The 25,427-nt window shown below is 39.8% G+C and overlaps 1 protein-coding gene across 2 annotated transcripts in view; it reads right to left on the bottom strand.

The window, feature by feature from the left end:
* Positions 1–4,182: 4,182 nt before the first annotated feature.
* prmt5 (protein arginine methyltransferase 5) overlaps positions 4,183–25,427 on the bottom strand; it is a 54,602-nt gene continuing 33,357 nt past the window's right edge. The window contains exons 11-16 of one of the 2 annotated variants that reach the window (XM_060921865.1): positions 18,870–18,992; positions 18,546–18,721; positions 16,887–17,090; positions 13,558–13,668; positions 4,795–4,859; positions 4,183–4,699 (exon numbers count right to left, since the gene is read on the bottom strand). In XM_060921865.1, coding sequence (XP_060777848.1) covers positions 4,547–4,699; positions 4,795–4,859; positions 13,558–13,668; positions 16,887–17,090; positions 18,546–18,721; positions 18,870–18,992 — 832 coding nt within the window. In that variant the 3' untranslated portion in view covers positions 4,183–4,546. The remainder of the gene's footprint in view (positions 4,700–4,794; positions 4,860–13,557; positions 13,669–16,886; positions 17,091–18,545; positions 18,722–18,869; positions 18,993–25,427) is intronic. The other variant, XM_060921875.1, reaches the window with a different exon arrangement.

Here is a 25,427-nt window from a genome sequence, read left to right as displayed (position 1 = left end):
TCTGGAAGGACCCTGACTCTGCAACACTACTAAACAAGCAACATGAAAACCAAGGAGCACTCCAAACAGGTCAGAGACAACATTGTGGAGAAGTGTAGATCAAGGTGGGGTGATCTCACAGACCAGGCAAGGAGGGCTTTAATCAGAGATGCAACAAAGACACCAAAGATAACACTGAAGGAGCTGTTCCACAGCGGAAATTGGAGTCTCTGTCCATAGGACCACTTCAAGCCATACACTCCACAGAGTGGGGCTTTATGGAAGAGTGGCCAGAAAAAAAGCCATTAGTTAAAGAAAAAAACAAACAAGAAAACACATTTGGAGTTTGCTCGGCAACACGTTTGGGGAGTCTGCCACATGGAAGAAGGTTCTCTGGTCAGATGAGACTAAAATTGAACTGTTTGGTAATCATGGGAAATGCAATGTGTGGTGCGAACCCAACACTTCCATCACCCTGAGAAGGGACAGGAAAGCTGGTCAGGACTGAAGGAAAGATGGATGGCACTAAATACGAGGGTAAGTCAAAAAGTTCTAAGACAAATTGAAAAAAAATCTTTATTTATGAAAATAAAGCTATTTCTCTACATATCCTCCATTTAAGTCTAAACACTTCTGCAAGCGGTGTTTCCATTGGAGAATTCCTCATCTCATCTCATTATCTCTAGCCGCTTTATCCTTCTACAGGGTCGCAGGCAAGCTGGAGCCTATCCCAGCTGACTACGGGCGAAAGGCGGGGTACACCCTGGACAAGTCGCCAGGTCATCACAGGGCTGACACATAGACAGAGACAACCATTCACACTCACATTCACACCTACGGTCAATTTAGAGTCACCAGTCAACCTAACCTGCATGTCTTTGGACTGTGGGGGAAACCGGAGCACCCGGAGGAAACCCACGCGGACACGGGGAGAACATGCAAACTCCACACAGAAAGGCCCTCGCCGGCCCCGGGGCTCGAACCCAGGACCTTCTTGCTGTGAGGCGACAGCGCTAACCACTACACCACCGTGCCGCCTTGGAGAATTCCTTCTTTGTAGAATTCTGGGGGATGTCTTTTACATCTTTTGAAATTATAATATCTGTCTTAGAACTTTTTGACTTACCCTCATACAGGGCAATTCTGGAGGAAAACCTGTTTGAGTCAGCCAGAGGTTTGAGACTGGGACGAAGGTTCACATTCCAACAGGACAATGACCCTAAGCATACTGCTAAAGCCACACTAATGGCCTAATCAAAGCTCAGACCTCAATCCAATCGAGAATATGTGGCATTACTTGAAGACTGTACAGCAACGCAATCCATCTAACTTGGAGTTGGAGCAGTTTTGCCTTGAGGAATGGGCAACGATCCCAGTGACTAGATGTACTTAAGCTAAGAGAGACATACCCCAAGAGACTTGCAGCTGTAATTGCAGCAAAAATTGGCTCTACAAAGTATTGACTTTGGGGGTGAATACTGATGCACACTCCAGATTTCTGTTTTTTCCCCCCATCTTATTGTTTGTGTCAAAAAAACCAAACAAAAACAAACCTAAAACCCACCAACAACAATTTGCACCTTTAAAGTGATAGGCATGTTGTGTAAATCAAATGGTGTTAATCCCCCCAAAATCCATTTTAATCCATTCCATTTTAATGTGACAAAACAGGACAAACACCAAGAGGGATGAATACTTTTGCAAGAGACTGTACACACACAAATGCACACACGTACAAATAACATGTACATTTTTTTTTTCTTCTCAACAATTAAATGAATAACGTTCAATTTTGTATAGCTTCCTAGGCAGAGATATGACCAGTACTGATCCAATGTGCATGGTAATATGGTGGCCAGATGACTTCACTCTGACTGGCCAATGAGCTATCCAGATAGTTTAGGTAGAGATCAGTGGTTAAAGTGCACTTATGTCCAGAGTTAACTTATATTGTTGCATTCTGACTGCATACGTGTGAATTTTTTATATGCTTTTGATGGTCTGGGGGGCAGAAAACATGTGAAGGTCCAGGTGCATGTGTGTGAGAGTAAAAGAGCGAACGTGCAGGCTGCACACTGGAGTGAGTTTGTTTTATTCTGAGAAATTGAGAGTTATGTAAGTGTTTATAGATGTAATTTTTGCTCATGAAATGTGCTGTATCTTTACCAGTGAGGTATTGCATTTTACTGGAAAACATCTTTATTAGCTGTGCTGCTTAACAAACAGCTTATTGGTTTTTTTTAATTTTTATTTTAAAGATAGCCAGTACTGTTGTCCAGAGTCCACGTTGCAGTTTGTTTATTGCACCAAGGCTGTAAGTACAGAACTAGAGGAAACTATGTTTTGTTCACACTGAATTGTGCTAAACCCTCAAAATTCTAAAGTTTTGCTGTGTCCAGCCTTATCCTTCCTGACCTGACCACATATATTTGCATAAAGCAATACTGAAACTGTATATTTCTAGTGCTCCAAATATCTCTCTGGATTTTTAAAATTAAGCATCAAGCCTACCTGTTGCCACAGCGATCCTTAGCTGGGAGTCAAGGGTGCAAAATTGGCCGTGCTTTCTGGGTGGAAGGCAAAAAGGCAGAACTCATACCCCCATCAATCAGAATGATACCAGCGAAAAGCGAGCTAAGTTATACGGAAAAGGTATGCAGTACATAGCACATCCAAGTGTGTTACACCACCCTGTGATGCAGCATGAGCAACAGATTGAAAAGATGTAGTTGACTGACTTCAAGCATCTCAAAAGAAGCAATTGAACTGCATCCAAATTCATCCAGATGGCCAAACTGCAGAGAAAAATTTGGGGTGGGGGCAATACTCCCAGAAAAATTTTCTAATGAATTTATTTGGTTCTATTTCAACAAGGTAGAAACAAACTTAATTTAAAATCACCTGGACCAGGAAATTACCAAGGATGCTGCATCAACGCAGCACGTCTTTCTGATAAGCAGAAACATAAAATTGACATGAACTAGATAGAACTCGACGCCAACGGCGTCGATGGGGATGCCTCCACCTGGTAGACTACACACCTTAAGTTGGGATTTGGGGATGGACATTTGACCTCACAGTAATCTTAACCTGTGACCTTTGAACCTCAAAATCTAATCAGTTAATGTTTGTCCCCAAATGCACAAATGGTGAAAGTTTGGTGAAATTCCTTTCATTAATGATTAGTCTTTGAGATATCGTGTTCACAAGGTTTCGGGACGGATGCACGCACGGACGGACAACCCGAAAACATAATGCCTTCTGCACCTTAAGGTGGCAGAGGCATAAAAAACATTTACAGACAACTATGTGAAACCTATCCCAAATGCAAGCTTGGTTCCTGTGTACTAGCTTTACACATATGACCACAAGTTTGTGGACACCTGACCATCACATCCATATGTGGGCCTTGTTCAAACTATACAAAGACGTTCTAAATTATTGTGTATGTTGTGGCATTAAGATTTCCCTTCACTGGAATGAAGGAGCCCAAATCTATGAAAGCATGACAATGCCTCTGTACAAACAAGAGGTATATGTAAGGCCCATGAAGACATGGCTTGTTAAGACTGGAAGAACTCAAGTATCCTGCACAGATCCCTTATCTGTTCATCTGGGTGAAATGAACTGGAATGCCAACTGCACCCCAGTATCCAACCTCCCTAATGTTCTTGTGGCTGAATGGGTAAAATCTCCATAGCCACATTCCAAAACCTAGTGGAAAGCCATTCCACAAGACTAGATGCGATTATAAAAGCAAACAAGGTACAAAATCTGGTTCATTAACTTGTTCAAGCACATACAGTACGAGTGTCTATAAACTTTTGGCCAATAGCTTGTATTCTTCTTGGCCTTATAGAAAATAGGCTATAATTTGGAAAATATATATATTATAAAAATAAATAAACTTGGCTTTTATTCAAACATTTTTTCATGGAATAATGAAAGGTATTTCTTGCACTTCACTAAAATGAGAAGATTCACCTCAAGTCCAAGTGGGAAGAGTGTGAAAGATAATTATACAGTATCTTTCCAATGCAAACAGGTTGGCTGCCTGAGAAACTTAGTCCAAAATATGCCTGAGAACATAATCATGAATATATCCCGTACTCTGCCTGCTCTCTATGACCTGTTCGAAGAAAGTGCCCAAGTAGTTTTTTTCCAAAAATACTTAGCTTAATATTTCAATGAAAAAGAAAACCATCACAATGTTTTTTTTTATTCATGTCATACAAGTGTCATCAGGAAGAACATAAAAACAGTATGAAAAGGGAGTTAAGAAAAAAACAAAAAAACCCAAAACAAACTCACTAACTTTATAACTTTTTTTAACTGCTAACTTTGGGACTGTTTGGAGATCCTACAAACTTGGCAGTTCGTTGCACAGAACCAAGATTAGAAAACTTTCAGTGGGTGTAGTGACAGTAAGCCCAGATAGTCTAACGTTTCCAAAACTGTAACCATGTACAAAAAAAATTCTCATGCTCAAAACTGACCAAAGCTAAAAATCACCAAGCGCCCCACTGTACGTTTTTACTCGAGACCAAAACATAGTACAGGTCTCCCTCTACAAGCCAATAGTGTAAGACCGTCCCGCAGGGTTGTGAATGGCTGAGCAAATGGGCTCAGTGACAGCCCACTCGTACCACACCTTCTTCCCATTGTTACACCTCCAGAATTTCACACTCATGTCATCGCCACCAGACAGGGAAATGGGTTGCTAATGGGAGGGGAAACAGAGAAGCCAAAAAGCAGAGTAAATCAGCTTGACCTGTCAATATGGATAACTAATAAAAACAAGTCAGAAGTGCTTACTTTGAGAGGAAAGAGAATTGGGAACCAAGAAAACATTCCAGGTGAGTGGGTCTCTGGTCTAATACCTGAAATGGAAAACAAGGTTTTACATCATCTGTACCACAGCAATAATCAATACCTCTGTCCAATACATCTGCATGGTTCTATACCAATGTAAATAGTGGAGGCAGTATAGCACCATGTGACACTGTGTCCCCAACTGAATCAACAAACTAATGCATCTCAAATCACATACTTATGATCAGAGGTGGGTAGTAACGCGCTACATTTACTCCGTTACATTTACTTGAGTAACTTTTTGGATGAATTGTACTTGTAAGAGTAGTTTTAATGCAGCATACTTTTTACTTGAGTACATTTGTGAAGAAGCGGTAGTTTTACTCCATTACATTGGGCTATATTCTGCTCATTACTCGCTACTTTATTTTTATTGATCCGTGCGATGCGTGGTCTGTTTATGTTTTGTCGAGACTTCCAGCAGAGGCTCTGTCACGGGACTGCATCTCACCGATCAAATGTAGCAGCCAGAGCCATAGTGGGAGGAGCTATGGTTCAACTCCGTTTCGCCAATCAAACAGAGCCAAGCTGCCGCGCGTGCCCGCACACAAAATTCCCGCGGCAAGACCAGTCCAGGTGGAAAAGAGCATGGAAGCAGAAGAAAAATGGCAGGTAGGGCGGGTGTCGAGGACGCTACAGGTAGTCTGCTCAATACAGTTCTTAACCACCTGGAAGGTGCAAAGAAATTTGCATGTTTACTGTTTATTGATTTTTCATCAGCTTTTAATTGCATTCAACCTCACATTTTAGCAGACAGACTTTTAAAGACACACAACATTAACCCAGGGCTTATAGCCTGGCTAGTTGACTTTTTAACCTCCAGATCCCAAAGGGTTAAAGTAAATGGTGTCCTATCTGGCAATCTCTTATCCTCTACTGGCTCCCCCCAAGGATGTGTCCTTTCCCCTCTCCTCTTTGTTTTATATACAAATGAATGCCGTTCCCAATATGATGGAAGTCAGATTTTTAAATTTGTGGATGATTCTGTTATTGTCTCTCTTCTGGATGAAAGTGTGATTGAACATGGACCAGTAGTGAAGGATTTCAACGATTGGTGCAAGCGCTCCTTTTTAAACATAAATGTCTCCAAGACCAAAGAATTAGTCATTGATTTTAGGAAAAAGTGCCCCCCTCTCACGCCCACTACCATAAATACCAACTTGTTGAGATAGTACAAGAGTACAAGTACCTTGGCACAATAATTGACAGCAAGTTATGTTTTGAATCACACTCTGAGGTTGTATGTGCCAAAGCCCATCAGCGCATGTACTTTTATCGCAAATTGAGAAACTTTAACCTTAATCCCACTTTTATGAGAATGTTTTATTCCTGTTTTATTGAGTCTGTTTTAACCTTCTGTTTTATCTGCTGGTTTGGTTGTTTGTCCATGAGAAACAAAAACCGACTAGAGAGCATTGTCAAGACATGTAGCAAGATTGCCGGCATTAACTTTCCCACTCTCTCCCACATCTATTCAAACAGAGTGGCAAAGAAGGCCCAATCTATTGCAGCTGATCCTAGTCACCCCTTGTCTTGCCAGTTCAAGCTACTCCCCTCAGGCCGCAGGTACTCCATGCCCAGATTCCTGAGTCAAATAGACTCAGGAATTCTTTTATCCCATCTTCCATCTCCATTTTAAACAACTTGTCTGAATTATTTTAAAAGTATATTTTTTAGTCTTATTACTGTGTTTTAGTATTGTGGGTATATTATGTTTTTGCTGTATTGTTGTGTGTCTTGTCTTGTCTGCTGGCTGCACAAATAATTGCCCCTTGGGGACAATAAAGTTACCTTTGACAGCGGCCAGTGTTTCTCATCAAGCTGAAGAGGCACACCCCTGGCCACACATACAAACCATGTTCACTCTCCAAACAACAAAAAATAGTCATGTTATGCGGTGTCACATGTGTCTCCCCAAACCAGTGGACATTTCAGCTTATAAAAACTCAACGTCGAATTTGAGGAAACACATTGCGGTAAGTAGGCTGTGTGTTTTTGGCTGTCTTCGTAGGCAGACGTTAGCCCTGTTGTAACATCATAAATAACTAAAATACATTGTTTTGTGGAAATGTATTGACGCACTGCGGCCTCAGACGGCAAGATAACCCACACACACACGAGAACCAAGAAATAAAACTACAAAAAATCTTCCTAACAATCACTTTTTATTGATGTGAAACCAAAAAAAAGCTCATGAAAATAAGGTTGCTCGCCTAATGTCAGCTCCTTAATAGCATTACAGTTGTACACTGCTCTGGTCAAAAACAGGGAATGGAAGACTGGTGAAAACTTACTGAATAACAAAACGCGTAACATATCGTTTGTGAAATGTCCATTTTTCAAGCTACTGTATTTGTTGTGGATTAGAGAGATTTGTGAAGACTTTAGGTGTTTTTTTTCCCCTGTGAGATTTGTTTTATTATTTGTCTACAAGTGCTTGTTCACAAAAGGAAGGGCATTAGCTTGTTAACTTGACCGCTTGCTAGCAATCCCCACCACCACCCAGCCAAGCTGGGCACTGGCAGCTAGTTAGCAACCTTTTTGCTTGTTACTTCCACTTGCTAACTCCTCTGCGAGATGGATCCAGTAAACAACTTTTTGGGAGATGAAAGGATTAACATCATTGTTCGCATCTTACAGGATTATTTCCAGTCTTTTTCGTACGAGGAGATATTACGTGTGATGTTCAGCTGCTGTTAAAGCTGAACAGTCACTTCATGGAGTGAAGATGAGCGCGCGCGCACACACAGTGTTATGGTTTATGTGCAGACTGCCTTTTTCTTCTTTTTCTTTGTAACCTCTACCCATTGTTTTATTATGTTACTTTGTAAAGATTTAATTAATTAATATTTAATTTATTATTGTTTTCACCTGTTCACGGCTAAAAGGTCGCAGCTTCACAGTGCAATATTGAGAGCCAGCTGCTGTTAAAGCTGAACAGTCACTTCATGGAGTGAACATGTACGCACACGCGCGCGCGCGCACACAGTGTTATGGTTTATGTGCAGACTGCCTTGAGCTTCTTGTTATTGTTAATACACAAAACTACACACACACAGTTTATGTGTGAAATATATATGAAATCTCTGTCTGTTATGACATCCTGATCAATAAACAAAAGTTACTCAGCAGTTAGTCAGTCAGCAGTACTTGAGTAGTTTTTTCACTTAGTACTTTTTACTCTTAAGTAATTAATTGGATGACTACTTTTTACTTTTACTTGAGTAATATTATTCTAAAGTAACAATACTCTTACTTGAGTACAATTTTTGGCTACTCTACCCACCTCTGCTTATGATCTAACAATAATTGTTTCCTAATACAGTAACAGTGACTGAATTTTATACTTCACTAATTACATGTTTTCTTTTTTTCCCCCTCACCACTCATGCAATGTTATGTCAAGATTCACTGCCACAACTCACATTTCTAATCCATTTTTGTTAAAACAAACAAAAAAAAATTGCATAAAAAGTTCACTCCGAGATCCCACATTCATGGCTGTTTACATGTTTCAGATGCCAACACTGACAAACGAAAAAGAGCAGCATCTCCGAGTGTAGCGAGGCTTCCTATTAGGCCATGGATCTGGGGGCCATCAAGGCCCCCAGAAACCAAATTTCAGGGAAGCTCAGAGATGCAATCTAGGCAATTTTGAGCTACTTTTTGGGGAAAATAAATGCAGGGTTTACTGTACAGTATCAGCTCAATTATCCAAACACTGTGGGGGGGAAAAAAGTTTGGCTAACTAAGAGGATGCTCAGATAAAAGGTGAGCTTTTACTGTAGTACAGTGCTTCAGTAGTTTCATCGTGATCAACAAAAGCCAGAGTAAAAGATTTATGTATAGGTTTTTCAAGAACAAAATTACTGTATTTACTTCCTGAACTGTGCACCAGTCTAATACTGAAAGATGCCCATCCATACAATATTTACTTAAAACAGAATATGCTGAATTTACTTAGATAATTTGTTGCATGTAGCTGACTTTGCTTTCTCCAGTGTACTTCTGTTGTATGACTTCACACCTGACACTAATTTGTGAGAGAAAGTGAAAGTTTCAGTTCTGAAACATGACCGATGAGGACACCCTGTGCCCGAAATCACTCATTATATAGTGGACTATATAGTGAGTTCACCATTTTGTAGTGCTGTCCAAATGTATAGTGAGAATTATTACACCCTGTATAGTGGACTCATAGCATCCCACAATGCACCGTGAAAAGTAGTGTACAACCGATGGTCACTGCATTGCAGTTGCGCTGAAAGGGGGTAGGTGGGTGGACGGGTGTTGGGGATGAATGGACGGAGGAAGAACAAAAAAAAAAAAAAAAAACCCACTATAAACACTATAATTCAAGTACAGGCATGCAAACTGGTCAGGGGTGAAAAAGGTGAGAAGGATGCACGGGGACACGGCACGCGCGCAAAAGTACATTTCGTAGTCTACGTTACAAAAATACGTATTACAGACATGTATATATACTGAATTTAATCACAGTTTGACGACAAATAGTATGTACACACTACAAAAGGGCACAGACTGCCATTTACAAACTCATACAGAAACTTAATCTCATGCCTTTATTGTTCACGAAGAACACACATTCTCAGATGAGGTCTATACCGTTTCTGGACAGTTTTATACTGTATATGCAAAAGAACAGACACTAAAAAACAACAATAACAACACTGCTTCAAGTTCAGCATGATTTAAACCATTTACACCAGTGTCACATTTTATAGTTTTTTTTCCTCACGCTTTGTAAAGGCTCACCAGTGAGCATAACATGAACTTGTCATGCCTACAACAGCTGAATGCGGCTATTTCCATGTTGCTCAGCAAAACGCTTCACAAATTTATCAAGATCTAATGCTTTTGTGCGCTTTGATTCAATGCTGAGTACAGCCAAACTTGATTGACAGAAAAGAGACTTAGTCGACCGCAAATAAGTCTTTATGAGCCTGAGAGATGAAAAACTTCATTCACAGGATGCTCACAGGCAAGACAACCGCTATTTTACACAACCTGAACAACTCAAAAAAAAAAACAACAACATCTTGGTATGGGTCCAAAAACAGTGAACTCCATGAGAGTGGTAGGACTCTCCTGTTCCCCCTTTTTTCTGTCTAGTACTCTCCTCGTCTGATGTAACTCATGTTTAAGATCCTCAATATTTGAATCATAAGCTTCAGCCAATAGCAATGTTCTCCTTGACAGACGGTGAATCAATATTAACTTTTGTGGCCGACTTTACACAAAACTAATGTCAGACCTAGCTAACATTAGGCCAAAAAAAAAAAAGTGTGTTTCAGGTAACATGAAATACTAAAATAAGGTCGGTAGGTAGGAAATTTTTTTTTCTTAATTTGTTTTATTTTGTTCGAAAAAATTAACACAAGTAAACATCTTACAAAATAGTATTTTGGCACAGAATCCTTTATACCACACATCATAATAAAATAAGTGTTTTAAATCTTTAAACGAATAAAAAAAATATCGCAAGAGTTCGAGTTATGATCTGCGGAAGCGTATTGCTGCCACACTCAAAAAAAAAAAAAAAAATTGGCTTAGACTCAAGTAATTACGTGAAAAGATATTGTTAACAGAGTTATCACGTTTTTACAATATATTTATCATGTAATAACATATCACGTAATTTCATGATTTTTCATGTAATAATGTGAAAACACCTTATCAAGAAATAACGTGAAAATATGGTTTAACGTCCTAGGCTAGACTACTTCCATTAAAAGCAGACGGCCTCGCCTAGCCTACTGTAGAACTTGGGTCGAGCAAAAACACGGAGCAAAAACATGGCTGAATCCTGAATGACTCCTATTTGTATAAATAGGGGACTACATAGGCGGCAAAATGTAGTGTTTTTCCCTGCCATGGAAGTGCACTTGTATACTGAAGAGGAAGCAATTTGCATTACAGCCAGGAGGGCTGATAGAAGTGGCAAAACATTTTACTTTTTATCGTTTCTTTCACAACTTGAATGCGTTGAAACAAAAAATTATGACAAACTAACGCCACTTACACTAAAATATCGAGGGAAATTTGTAATAAAAACTTTACGGTCGGCAATTTCGACGATGAAATTCTCGATCGGTCGGGTTACCGGAAACACACTTTTTTTTTTGCCTTACATGTATAGTTAGCTAAATAACCTTCTCCAACCTGATTTTTATCCTCTCAAAATCAGCATCGCAACTATACTAGCACTGTTCATTCATTATAATTTCATTTTTTGATAGATAGTTAATCAGCTTTTACCCCTTTCCTCCCGTGTCTCCTTTCCTCGCGACTCCTGGCTCCCTCGCTTCGCGCCTCTCAATTTTCCAAAACAACCAATCTCTGGCGTTATCTCGTGCTGCATTCCCCGCAGTCAGACATTGGAAATTCGCGCACGTAAATGTCAAATTGGCCGTAATTTTTCTTTGAATTCGTCGCTGCCAACTGGGGTAGCAGCAGGGGTGGCAAGGCTTTCTTTTAGAGTGGCATATGCCACCCCGGTAGATCCGCCCATGGTTATTCACCCCCGAGCACGCTGGAAACTGTTCCATTGGTATTCAGATTCAGTCGCGAGATGAGGTTGCCAGATCTCTCTATAAAAAGGTGACTTTGCGGTTTGAATCTGTGGAATATTCGTAAGCGAGGACTGGCAACCAGCAGTGGGTTGTGCACCAGCTGATCAGAACTCCAGTGGAAAAGAAGTGTGTTAGTAACTGTTTATCTTGACTGGCTGTAACCTTGTAAGTATTGTTGCCAAACATTTCAGCGTTGTAGCCTGCCTACCCCCCCCCCAAAAAAACTCTTCGGATCTACACGATTCACACAAGTGACCTATTTTGGGACCAAAACGGCGAATTTCGCCGAAAGGTGAGGAGTTTGCATGTGTGCAAGTACAATTAAAAAAGAGAATAGAAAATAAGCTAAAATAGGACATAAAATACAAGAATAAAAGTGCAAAGCGAAGAATTAATCAAAAGCCTCGAATTTGATTTAATAAAAGGCAGTGGCAAAGAAGAAAGTATTCAGCCGTGATTTAAAAGAACTGAAAGATGCAACAGACACAAAGTACTTTGTATTTATTAAACGTGGGAATGAGCGAGTGATTTCGGACACAGCCACAGTTTGCTTCCAGGAAGAAGACTATGCATCACTACTGCGCATTTCTGAGCACTGCATTTAACACACGCTGTTGATGGACCGAGAGCATGAATCAGGTCATCCAATCACAGTGCATCCAACATAAGGATATGAAAATTTCCAGAATGATCTGAATCAGTGTAAACAATGGCACGTGGAACAGTCCGAACGGTGAAAACGTTGATTTGATCGATGTACGGGCAAAACCGGTTGAAAAACATCTTATTTTCAGGTATACACGTAGCACTGCAATTATGCTTCAAATCTGTAGCTGCTACATCCAAATCGTGTATGTTGGCATCTCTGGCTAAGTTAGGCCAAGTTTTGCTATAGGTAACTCGTTTAAAATTAGCCAATCCACCCTGTAGCCTAACACTCTGTTGGTTAAAAAAGAAAAAAAGAAGGAAAAAAATATGTCACTTTGTTGACAGAGGTTTTGTAATAACTCAATCATGGTATTACTTGGACTGAAGCAGAATTCCGTCTCTCTTATTAAACATTAGGGTTTCGAATGGTTTCTTATGAAGGCAAGCCTTCCATTGCTTACTTTAATATGCATAAGTACAGAGATCAAAAGCAGAGTGCACGTACACATTGGGTTAGGCAAAATATTAATACAGGCTGACGAATTTTAAAATGAGTCACATGCAGCAAAACTTTCCCCAAATAATATATTCCAAAAGGGGATGTGAACCCAGGTTCTCGGAGTGAAAGCCCTGTGCCTTTACACCGTGGCTTTTTTTGCCGCTTGTAAATTGATTGCACTTTTTATGCAGTTACCATTACACCCTGACAATTTGGACACATCTTTATGCCTTTTTTGTTTAACATTACATTACAGGCATTTAGCAGAAGCTCTTATCCAGAGCAGCCTGGGGAGCAACTGGGGGTTAGGTGCCTTGCTCAAGCTTCAGCCATTCCTGCTGATCCAGAGAATCAAACCAGTGACCTTGTGGTCCCTGAGCTGCTTCTCTAACCATTAGGCCATGGCTTAACAAAATGTGTTAGAAACATGAATTATGGCAACTTCAGTTTGACATACCATTTCACATGCACACAAACATGTGCATGAGTATTATTATTATTATTGTGTATTAACACAATAATAATAATAATAAGAATAAAAGGTGTGTGTTGCATTGAAGATAACATCACTGCAGTGTTATGCCGTGTCACTATGACAACCAGCTGAAGGAGAAAAACTGCTGATGCCAAAAGCAAAGCGTGTCAAGTTGGTACCATACAGCGGAAAAGGGCCATTAGATTTTGAATGTATAGTGAGAGTTTATTATTTGAAACACATCAGTTTAAAGAGTAACGGAGCTCATCAGTGCTGCATGAAATATCATTGTGCATGAAATTGCTAAACTTTACAATTCAACTTGGACAGGATGTTTTGGCTCAGACATGCCATCTAATGAATGCTGCATTTAATTCTCCAGATATACATATATGTAAGCAAGTCTGAACAATACAGCTCACATAGCAGTTGTGTGAAATCACATGGATGGTGAAAATGAAGTATATTTGCAACTAAAAAGTGATACTTACTAAGCATAACATCTTTGTACAGCGTGGTTTCAAAATATCCAGCAAAACCATGAAGCACAGAGTTACAGGACACTTTGAAATGCAGACACTGGTATCTGTTGTTGTTCATATCTAAGAGAAAAAGGTGGCTGTTAGGAGACTTCAAGACTAAACAATGGTGATGAGCCTCTCTCTTTTGTACAAGGCATACAAGCCCTGGCAAAAGAAACCCCACACTTACAAGACGTGTTCACCCAGCTTTTTTTTTTTTTACACTTTGTAGCAAATAAACAAATCACAGATGTGATATTTAAAAAAAAAAAAACCTTCAGCATCTTACATTTGTAAAACATCTCAAATTAACTTATTTTAATTAATGGCATATTTTTCCCATTTGAAGTTGAATTAAAAAAAAAAAAATATGGGGGAAAAAACCCCCCCACCAAAAACTCAATGTTGGGGAAACGATTATGGAATCACGAATGAATAAATAATTTTTAAAAATCACCACCACCGCAATTAGTACTTTATTGCTCATCCTCATGCTTTTATGACTACCTGAATTCTTTAAGGCATTAACTTTACTAAAGAAAATATTCATCAATGTAGTTCTCACTCTCTCATTTAGCAGTTGACAGATCAGCTTTGCAGGATGGAACCTTGTCATGGACCATTTAAGATTTCCACTATAAATTTTCCATCAGATTGAGACTCATGACACAGAGTTGATACATCTTTCCTGAAGAAAAGCTTTAACACTTTGCTCCGTGGCAAGATGCATTATCATCCTGAAAAATGACTTCACCACTAAACCCATTTTCTACTGATGGAATCAGAAAAGTATCCAAAATTTCAATGCACTTCTGTGCCTTGACCGTTGAGGTAATGATTGCCATCTCTCCTGATCCTTTACTAGTCATGCAATTCTAAATGAGTGGGAAAATGTAATTGTTTTCTTCAGGCAGTCATTTTTGTGTTTTAATAGAATGGCACCAGACAAAAAGTTCTAGCATCATCTCCTTGGCCAATGCACAGTACTCACTGAAGATTACTTTCATCCAATCATCCACACTTAATAAATGCTTCTCTTTGTCTTAGTGCTGGTTTTTGTTTGGCTTTTCTATATGTAAATCCCATTTCATTCAGCCAATCTTACAGTTCTGTCACAAAAGTTCACAGAACTGGGTGACAGCACCATGTCCACCCATTTTTGTTTTGTCCTAGGATTCCTATGTCCGCTCATTTTCTATTTAAGGCATTTAAAACTTAGCGCGATGAGTTTTCTATCCCGATGCTTTGACATCTTCCTTGGTCTACCCATATATTTTGCTTTTATAAACCTCCCATTTTATTTATACTCACAAGTTTAGGACACATCTGAACACCTAACATCTTTTGCCACAGTCCGTATTGGATTTCCTTTTTGAAAGATCCTTCCCATTGTTTCAAGTGACAACTCTTGTTGGGTCCATGTTTCCTTTCAATTAACCAAGTCTGTAATAACCAAGCTCAATAAGGTCTGTATAAGCACTCTTAACTGCAGACTAATTTGCATTTTTAGACTTGTACAGGTAGTCGTCGACTTACGACCTATGCAACTTACTACCGATCGACTTTACGACCATCTGGTTATGACTGGCAAGTGTTTCCCAGCTGAGCGTACGACAGTTTCCGCCCCAGCTCCTGGTTTATGAAACGAGCAAATCCTCCCGCCAGCCCGAGCGCTGCAACAGCTGATGATGACGTAGACGACCCACAGCCAAGCACCAGTGATGCCAGTGGTCACTGTTTTGTATTTTGCTATGTTTTACATTTGTATTTTGGCATGTTTCAAACTAAAATGTTTTCTATTTTTCACACCTGTATTTCGTATTTTTTGTTCTGCACATATTAAATGAATTGTACTGTACACGGTGTAGTATGCAGTGTCTGACTTAAACCAAATAATGAGCCAAGGTAATGAAATAAGAAAATGTTGATAAAATAAGACTTTATGATTACAATATCATTACACATCACAATATACTTACGTTCATTTAATATAGGCCGACCTACGACCAGATCGATTTACGACTGGTCAGTCGTAACCAAACGCAGTCATAAGTCGACGACTACCTGTACTGATATTTGTTCTGCAAATGCAAATTCGCTTTCATAACACTCCCTGCTCTTTAAAACATCAGCGATTCCATCATTTTTTCCTCAACATTTAGTGACCTTTAGTGTCTAGGTCCACTGCTGCTGTTTCCCAAACGCAGGAAATTCCAATCATGGACACCGCTACTCTCAACCAATCAGAAAGAACAAAACAACAATCTCTTTCTTCCGGTCAAATCTGGCAGGCATTTGAACTGTTGAAGATTGGTGTGTGTGTGTGTGTGTGTGTGTGTGTGTCAGAGACGCTCGACACACCATTTGAAAGTTGGGAGCACTTCAAAGGGGTTTTTAGTATGTGGTGCAAAACAAAATGGTCACCTTTTTACTGTGAAGAATTCCAGAACCGTTGAAAAAGCTAATAAGAACATCAGGCCTGGACAGCCACTGTACGATGCCAAGTTTACATACTCCTACGTGCGCTCTGAGTGCAAACACCTTTGATGACCTTTACTTAGTTGATGTACACTAAGGCCGGTAACATACAGGGCCCTTGGCCCATTTTTTATTGATATTAATGCAAGATCAGTATATGAATAAATATATACGTGTTAAAATTATGGCTCTCTTCAAGTATGGACATGGAAGGACTTTTCATTTACATGAATGTGCATACACAAATAGACAGTCATACTTGAATAAAATACATAAACACATGTATGCAGAAATTTAGTGCCACAGCACAACTTGACACGTATTGGTGTCCTGCAGATGTTCTATATATGTAATATGTACTGTAATAATTTTTTTTAATCTATGCGCTATATACCAACATATTTTACAACGAGCTGTAGTTTCCTAATTAACCATTTTTTTGAGGAGAAAGTGTGCCCGGTACCCGCAAGTAAGAACATTATTTTAGGGAAACAGCGGCGGTGCCTGCAAGCAAGATATTTATTTTAGGGAAACAGCGGTGGTGTCCTTAGCCTCAGCCTTTAGTGACTCCACATGATTTCATATTTTTTGCCAAGACGTAGAGGGCAAAACTTCTACATCCTGGAAAAAATAAAATAAAAGGATTAATTTGTTTGAGGCAAGATTCACAAAACCAGAATATTCAGCTATTAAACAAAAATTGTCATCATGTCTGAGAATTGTTTATTTGCTCCAATGTAAAAAAGACTGGGTGAACATCCTAATTCTGGTAAATCCACCATTTTTGCCAGGAGCTGTACCTCCACATCTGGGCCCCTTACCCGTGGTTGGGTGTACAAAGGTAAAGCAGGGTTTGGGGTCAGCAAGCTGGTGGAAGTTGTGGAGCCTCACTACATATGGGGTCTCAAAATGACACTCAGGGTCCTTATCCCGCTCCCGACAGCTTCGCACTTCATTATACAGCTTTGACGATGACAGGGGTGCCAAAAATGACGTGTAAGAGCAGGGAATACTCACTCCATCTTCTGCAAAACAGTAATTGGCAGCAAATTAGATCTAGGCATGGTGTCCTTCATGGAAATGGAATGGAACCTGTAATTGCAGCTTTCTCCATTTGCTCCACTGGGGATAAGATTTTACAAAGCTAAAACATTACTTGTGATTGAGTAATGTGTAAACAAAATTCAGTTAAGGAAAGCCTGTCATTTTTGAAACTAATTTTTCTTGTTAAGAACTAACATACACATTATATATATAAAATAAATAAACTAAATACAGGTAGTCGTCGACTTAAGACCTATGCGACTTACGACTGATCGACTTTACGACCGTCTGGTTATGACTGGCAAGTGTTTCCCAGCTGAGCATACGACAGTTTCCGCCCCAGCTCCCGGCAGCAGCCAGCCAGTGTTGCCAGACACTGCTGACGGTTTCCAGCCCAAAATATATTCAAAACCTGCCAAAATGCACTTAAAAACACCCAATCTAGCAACACTGCATCCAGCCTCTTCTATTGTGTGCAGTATTTCGCTGGACAAACAACGAGCGAGCTACAGCGCGCATACGGCTTAACCAGATCTTGTGCTATAACGTGCGCAGCTGGTAATCAAAGTAACTTTCACTTTTCTGTTTTGTTACACTGTTCTGTGTCCAATGTCCAAAATGAAAAGTTAAGTTTTCAACTGTTGAGCTAAAAAAAAAAGTAATTAAAACGATTGTGTTGTTGAAATGATGTGTTTGCAATTTATTTATAATCAAAAACGGATACAGGTGGATGAAAGAGTGATAGCGTGATAAAAAAGTACTATACTAGTACTACTGAGTGATAAGTAGTCCTAGTGAATGCTTGATAAGTAGACAATAATAAATAATTAGGTGTATTTTTCGGCGCTCGCTGTGCACGCGCACTATGGCTCAAAATAATGCAAGAAATAAAAGTTACTTTCACCCCGAGTATGCAGTGTTTGACTTAAACCAAATAATGAGCCAAGGTAATGAAATAAGAAAATGTTGATAAAATAAGACTTGAAGATGATTACAATATCATTACACAGCACAATATACTTGCGTTCATTTAACATAGGCCGACTTACGACCAGATCGGTTTACGACTGGTCAGTCGTAACCAAACACAGTCGTAAGTCGACGACTACCTGTAAATAAAAACCCACACACAAGCCAGCAGGGGAAACAATTATAAACAAATTTGTACAAAATTGTTTTTGCACATCCTAGTATCCGTTCCAAAAAAAAAAAAAAACCCTCACTGATGTTTCTTAGAAAGATACTTTTGACAATAGCACTAGCTTCTATGGTCAGCAATTATGCTATAAACAAAGAGCATCAGAGTCAGAAATTTGATTGGGTGGGTAAATAAATAAGTAGATGGGTATTCAGAAATGGACAGATTTGTATCCTAATCTTTAAGTCAAATGCTATGGTTGTGCACTGTGTCCAACTGTGAAACAGTCACAACAAACCTTTGAGAAAGTGCTGTGCTCCATCAAGGCACTCAGGTGAAAGCTCATTGTCACCAAAAGAGCCTAAAAGCTCACTGACAATGATGTCAGCTTTCTCTGGAGCTGTCCATTCTCGCATGTCACATGATATAACAGTCACTTGATCTCCCCATTCTTCAAACTTCCAGTTCTCCAGTCTGCAGAGAACAAAATTAAACAAAAAAACAACAACAAAAAAAACCCCACACACAACTTTACTGCTTTCTTTGCAACATTACCTTTAGCAAAAAAAAAAAAAAAAAAAATCATATGCCTATAAATAAAACAAATGTCAAGTGTACATACGTGACAACAGCATTGGGGTTCTTTTCAACAGCATATACACGCAGCTTTCTGTCTGCCTGCTTGGCGGCACGTAGCGAGGCATTCACTAGAGGGCCGCGTCCAGCACCCAGGACCATCAGCACCCTAGGAAGAGAGTAAAACCACAAAAATAGCATATTCTTGCTCAGTGTGCTGTTCATTATCTGTGCATGATCAACTAAAATAACTCATCATCCTCGCAATTTAAACTCAAGAAATTTAACCCAAAGGCTATAAAATGATATATTTCAAGCCAATATGAAGCCAAAAGCAATTTGTATTTTAGAAAATTACCTGAAAGATTTTTTTTTCCCCAAATGAGGTTCATTATTTAATGACTTTTCTTTGAAGTCAGAGTCTGAATTTCAGAGCTCACTCATTAAGAGAAACAGAATTTGAGAAAAACAAAAACAAATCTGATAAAAATATCTATGGAGTAAATATTGTTTTACCCATTACTTATATCTACAAATGAAATGGAGTCAAGTTGAAACCGTATTCATAAACCAATGTTTGTGGCAAACTAAAAAAACCAGAGGTATTTTGTAATATGGCATATTGTATATGAGCCTCTTGATTTATTTTTTAAACCACTATATGGCAGTGGGGTGTGACTAAGCAACAGACACATAGTGTTGTGGAGACACCGAGTTATCTCCCCAATCGGGATCCCAAAAGAGATCCTGACTGACCAAGGCACGTGTCACGTACCCTTCGCAAACAGAACAAATTATTATTGATTTTGAGGAGTGTTTTCCATCCATAAATGGATGGGCTGGTTGAGAGATACGCTGTACAATCATTCTGCCACAGAAAAAGAACAGTTCAGAGAAATCATTGAAAGCCCAAATATTGCAATGACATTCATATCCAAGATGATGCCACTGTATGTAAACTTCTGATAAACACACTACAGTTCAAAAGTTTGGGGTCACCCAGACAATTTTGTGTTTTCCATGAAAAGTCACACTTTTATTTACCACCATAAGTTGTAAAATTAATAGAAAATATAGTCAAGACATTTTTCTGGCCATTTTGAGCATTTAATCGACCCCACAAATGTGATGCTCCAGAAACTCAGGCTACGTTTACATTAGACCGTATCTGTCTCGTTTTCTTCGCGGATGCACTGTCCGTTTACATTAAACCGCCTGGAAACGCTGGGAAACGGGAATCCGCCAGCGTCCACGTATTCAATCCAGATCGTGTCAGCTCCGGTGCTGTGTAAACATTCAGAATACGCGGATACGCTGTGCTGAGCTCTAGCTGGCGTCTCATTGGACAACGTCACTGTGACATCCACCTTCCTGATTCGCTGGCGTTGGTCATGTGACGCGACTGCTGAAAAACGGCGCGGACTTCCGCCTTGTATCACCTTTCATTAAAGAGTATAAAAGTATGAAAATACTGCAAATACTGATGCAAATACTGCCCATTGTGTAGTTATGATTGTCTTTAGGCTTGCCATCCTTCCACTTGCAAGTGGTAAGTGATGTGCGCTGGGATCACACACACAGCGGCTCAGTCCCGAATTCCAGAGGGCACTCGCTGTTCAGGGCGGAGTGATTTGGAGCGCAGGATGCCTGCGGAGCCGAGCGCATCCGTGTATTGGTATTGCTGTGTGCACGCAAATCGTGTATTGGTGTTGCTGTGTGCACACTAATCGTTTTAAAAACATTAATCTGATGATCCGCTGATACGGTCTAATGTAAACATGGGCTCAATCTGCTCAAAGGAAGGTCAGTTTTATAGCTTCTCTAAAGAGCTAAACTGTTTTCAGCTGTGCCAACATGATTGTACAAGGGTTTTCTAATCATCCATTAGCCTTCTGAGGCAATGAGCAAAACACATTGTACCATTAGAACACTGGAGTGATAGTTGCTGGAAATGGGCCTCTATACACCTATGTAGATATTGCACCAAAAACCAGACATTTGCAGCTAGAATAGTCATTTACCACATTAGCAATGTATAGAGTGTATTTCTGATTAGTTTAAAGTGATCTTCATTGAAAAGAACAGTGCTTTTCTTTCAAAAATAAGGAAATTTCAAAGTGACCCCAAACTTTTGAACGGTAGTGTACAATATTGTGTGTGTGGATTTGAAAAATAAAAAAACAAAAAACCCAAAATTTATAAAATTGAGACAGGAGGAACTTAAAGCAGATACGCAGAACCTTTATTTTTAAATAAATTTCTGAGTGGATAGTATCTCCATCCTTGACTCTTCTATGCTGCATAAACGGGAATAAAGAGAGTTTAAATCGACCACAAAGTTGGCATTTGAGCTGCCCTGCTGAGCTAGCCATGCCAGAATCCATGACGTCACTGCGGTAATCGGTTTTAAGGCCAATTATTTTATTTATGACTTTGGTCTATAGCTGTAAAAACAGCTATAGACCAAAGTCATAAATAAAAATTTATGGTGAAAGTAAGAAGTACCGTTACCAACCTGCTTAACTAAGACTGATTTGACTTTAGTGATTGTGGGTTGACTCTCATTAAAACAGGATAGGTGTTATAACTTGTACAACATACAACCCCGATTCCAAAAAAGTTGGGACAAAGTACAAATTGTAAATAAAAACGGAATGCAATAATTTACATCTCAAAAACTGATACTGTATTCACAATAGAACAGACAACATATCAAATGTCGAAAGTGAGACATTTTGAAATTTCATGCCAAATATTGGTTCATTTGAAATTTCATGACAGCAACACATCTCAAAAAAGTTGGGATAGGGGCAATAAGAGGCTGGAAAAGTTAAAGGTACAAAAAAGGAACAGCTGGAGGACCAAACTGCAACTCATTAGGTCAATTGGCAATAGGTCATTAACATGACTGGGTATAAAAAGAGCATCTTGGAGTGGCAGCGGCTCTCAGAAGTAAAGATGTGAAAAGGATCACCAATCCCCCTAATTCTGCGCTGACAAATAGAGAAGCAATATCAGAAAGGAGTTAGAAAGTGTAAAATTGCAAAGAGTTTGAACATATCTACAGTGCATAATATCATCAAAAGATTCAGAGAATCTGGAAGAATCTCTGTGTGTAAGGGTCAAGGCTGGAAAATCATACTGGGTGCCCGTGATCTTCGGGCCCTTAGACGGCACTGCATCACATACAGGCATGCTTCTGTATTGGAAATCACAAAATGGGCTCAGGAATATTTCCAGAGAACATTATCTGTGAACACAATTCACCGTGCCATCCGCCGTTGCCAGCTAAAACTCTATAGTTCAAAGAAGAAGCCATATCTAAACATGATCCAGAAGCGCAGACATCTTCTCTGGGCCAAGGCTCATTTAAAATGGACTGTGGCAAAGTGGAAAACTGTTCTGTGGTCAGACGAATCAAAATTAGAAGTTCTTTATGGAAATCAGGGACGCCATGTCATTCGGACTAAAGAGGAGAAGGACGACCCAAGTTGTTGTCAGCACTCAGTTCAGAAGCCTGCATCTCTGATGGTATGGGGTTGCATTAGTGAGTGTGGCATGGGCAGCTTACACATCTGGAAAGACACCATCAATGCTGAAAGGTATATCCAGGTTCTAGAGCAACATATGCTCCCATCCAGATGACGTCCCTGTCAGGGAAGACCTTGCATTTTCCAACATGACAATGCCAAACCACATACTGCATCAATTACAGCATCATGACTGCGTAGAAGAAGGGTCCGGGTACTGAACTGGCCAGCCTGCAGTCCAGATCTTTCACCCATAGAAAACATTTGGCGCATCATAAAACGGAAGATACGACAAAAAAGACCCAAGACAGTTGAGCAACTAGAATCCTACATTAGACAAGAATGGGTTAACATTCCTATCCCTAAACTTGAGCAACTTGTCTCCTGAGTCCCCAGACATTTACAGACTGTTGTAAAGAGAAAAGGGGATGTCTCACAGTGGTAAACATGGCCTTGTCCCAACTTTTTTGAGATGTGTTGTCATGAAATTTAAAAATCACCTAATTTTTCTCTTTAAATGATACATTTTCTCAATTTAAACATTTGATAAATGTCATCTATGTTCTATTCTGAATAAAATATGGAATTTTGAAACTTCCACATCATTGCATTCTGTTTTTATTTACAATTTGTACTTTGTCCCAACTTTTTTGGAATCGGGGTTGTACATGTACGCATAAAACGTAAAAGGCTAATTAAATAATCAGATGAACTGAGACAATCACATTCTGAAGCAAATTAAATAAATCTTATATCGGTAACTTAAACACACAATACAAGTTACATGTATTAATCTAAATGCAGGTAAACAACGTGTTTTTTTTTTTTTTAAATCCAAATGAGAGTTGGCGCTTACCCGTCTGTGTTCTCGCTTCTTGAAGGCCGATCTTGTGGGCGATTGTTTTGAAACAAACAATCTGACTTTCAGTTCTCCGTTCAGTTCTCCATTCATTCGCTTCTTCCACGTAAGGGCGAGATGGCAGTAATATCCAGTTTAGAAATAAGACTGCTGCTCCACTCATTCTCTCCATACTGTGTATTCCTCCATTACTGCTCAGCTCAGGCAATTACTAAAACCCGGGACATCACCAGTTTTAGCAACAACTGCAGGGAGGTCACTCCCCGAGCGATATGTCCCTTCCCATTCCGTCCCGGGTTTTACCAACAACCCTCAGGTCATGCTCCAGGAGGACTGGTGCAACTGAACTCGCTTTAAAAAAAACAAACAAACAAACAAAAAAACCCTTTCCTTTTCTTGTTTTATTTTCCTTTAATTGTTGGGACTGCACCCTCTTTCAATACGGGCTTATAGCCAACGTTCCTCAACAGATCAGGAGTCTCGTACAAGTCCTCAGTAAAATGTGCAGAGTAGAGGAGAGATCACTTCGTAGCCGCCCAATGTGTCCGTGAATTTCTTCCAAAACATGTCCAAATCTTTGCAGTTTGAACATTCTTGGTCCATGAATGCAATGTAAATCCACCTTCTGTTGTGTTGCTGCCAAAAACACATCTACGTGGCATGGTGATAAATTAGCTCGAAAATGGAGGATCAGAGTTGCAGTCAGCTCTGTGTTTTAGCATAGCGGAAATGGCGACGAGGCCGATAGACTTCCTGCTGTGACGTTACGGATGTCAAGGTCATTCACTCAGACCGCTACTTATATAAAATCACTTTAATCGTAAAAATTACTATATTAGATTTATTGTTAATGTTTAAAACTATTCTTGTGCCATTCTTGAGGTCTCAAGGCATTTATAAACGAAAGTGAGGCCATGGCTCTGCGTATATGCTTTAAGGCTATGCTGAACATGGGAATAATCAAGAAGTTCCACAGTGATTCAAGCATCCCCGTGGTCTTGGTACTTAAGGCCGACAGGTTGGTCTGTTTTTTTGTGTAGCTTTTAGAAATGCCCAAGTGGTCTCTAAATCTGACAGACATATACCCAATGCCACGCAACTGCTCAATCAGTAAGGAGCTGCTTGCTTTTATTTGACACTGGATTTAACCAAGATTCCCTTGACTCCAATATATCCTGAAGAGGGAATGCAGCCTTTTCCAACCAATTTCTCATCATCCTTCTGTTGTGCTTGGTTTTCCAAACTCTCGCAATGTTTCAACGTCTTATGGACAAAATGCTCTGTCCACACAATGCATATGGAATTGCTTATTTAGAGGTCATTTATAGTAATAACAAGCAGCAGCATTTACAACATATGAGGCCTGTCATGAGATCCTTGAGACAGTCGGGATTTACAGCAAACCTAAAGTGTGCAATTAGATAAGTACAGTACTTGCACTTCCATTGGGGCCATGGGCATGTATGTCCCCAAAGAGCCATGATTACAGCCTGCCTGAGGCCCAAGACCAAAAAGGGAGTGAAGCAGTTCCTGGGTCTGGCTCACTCAGAGATTTGTACCCAATTTTTCAGACTTCACCAGCACACTGACCTCACTAACAAGAGTCAACAGGAGAGGACACATCTCCTCAGCCCCCACATGAAACCGCACTCCAAATTTTCCTAAGTCGAATTGTTTGCCATGGAAATATTGGGAGAAAAAAAAAAATCCACAGAAATCCCAAAAGGCACAACTCAACAGAACTGTCAAGTTTCATGAAAAAAAATTCCTAATAGTTTGGAGTTATGCTCCAGAAACTAAAATATGTTTACAGATGGACAGACACACGGACAGAGCGATAGCTATATCCCCAGAAAAAAAACATTATATGCCGGGGGGATAAAAAAGGAATGCCAGATCCAGTCCATTGGATGGAGCCATGTGAGTGGGCTTTTTTGCCAAGTGTTTTGTGTGGGGGCCTGCTGTTGCATTCTCCTGACTTTTCTCTCCCTTTTGTTCTGCAGACACACACATCAGACAGAAGGCTTGGGCACTGTACATCAGCCAGGAACTCTTGGCAAGTGAGAGCAAGTACATCACACACACACACACACAATTATAAGAACTAATCCATATCGTCCAACATGCAAAAACGTGTTCCTCAGCCACCTGAGCCGCAAACTGCCAACTTCAGCCTATATAGCAATAGCATCCATATAACAGAGTAAGAGATAAT

Source organism: Neoarius graeffei, chromosome 1 (assembly GCF_027579695.1).
Source record: "Neoarius graeffei isolate fNeoGra1 chromosome 1, fNeoGra1.pri, whole genome shotgun sequence".
Taxonomy (NCBI): domain Eukaryota; kingdom Metazoa; phylum Chordata; class Actinopteri; order Siluriformes; family Ariidae; genus Neoarius; species Neoarius graeffei.
This window is presented reverse-complemented; position numbering and strand designations above follow the sequence as displayed.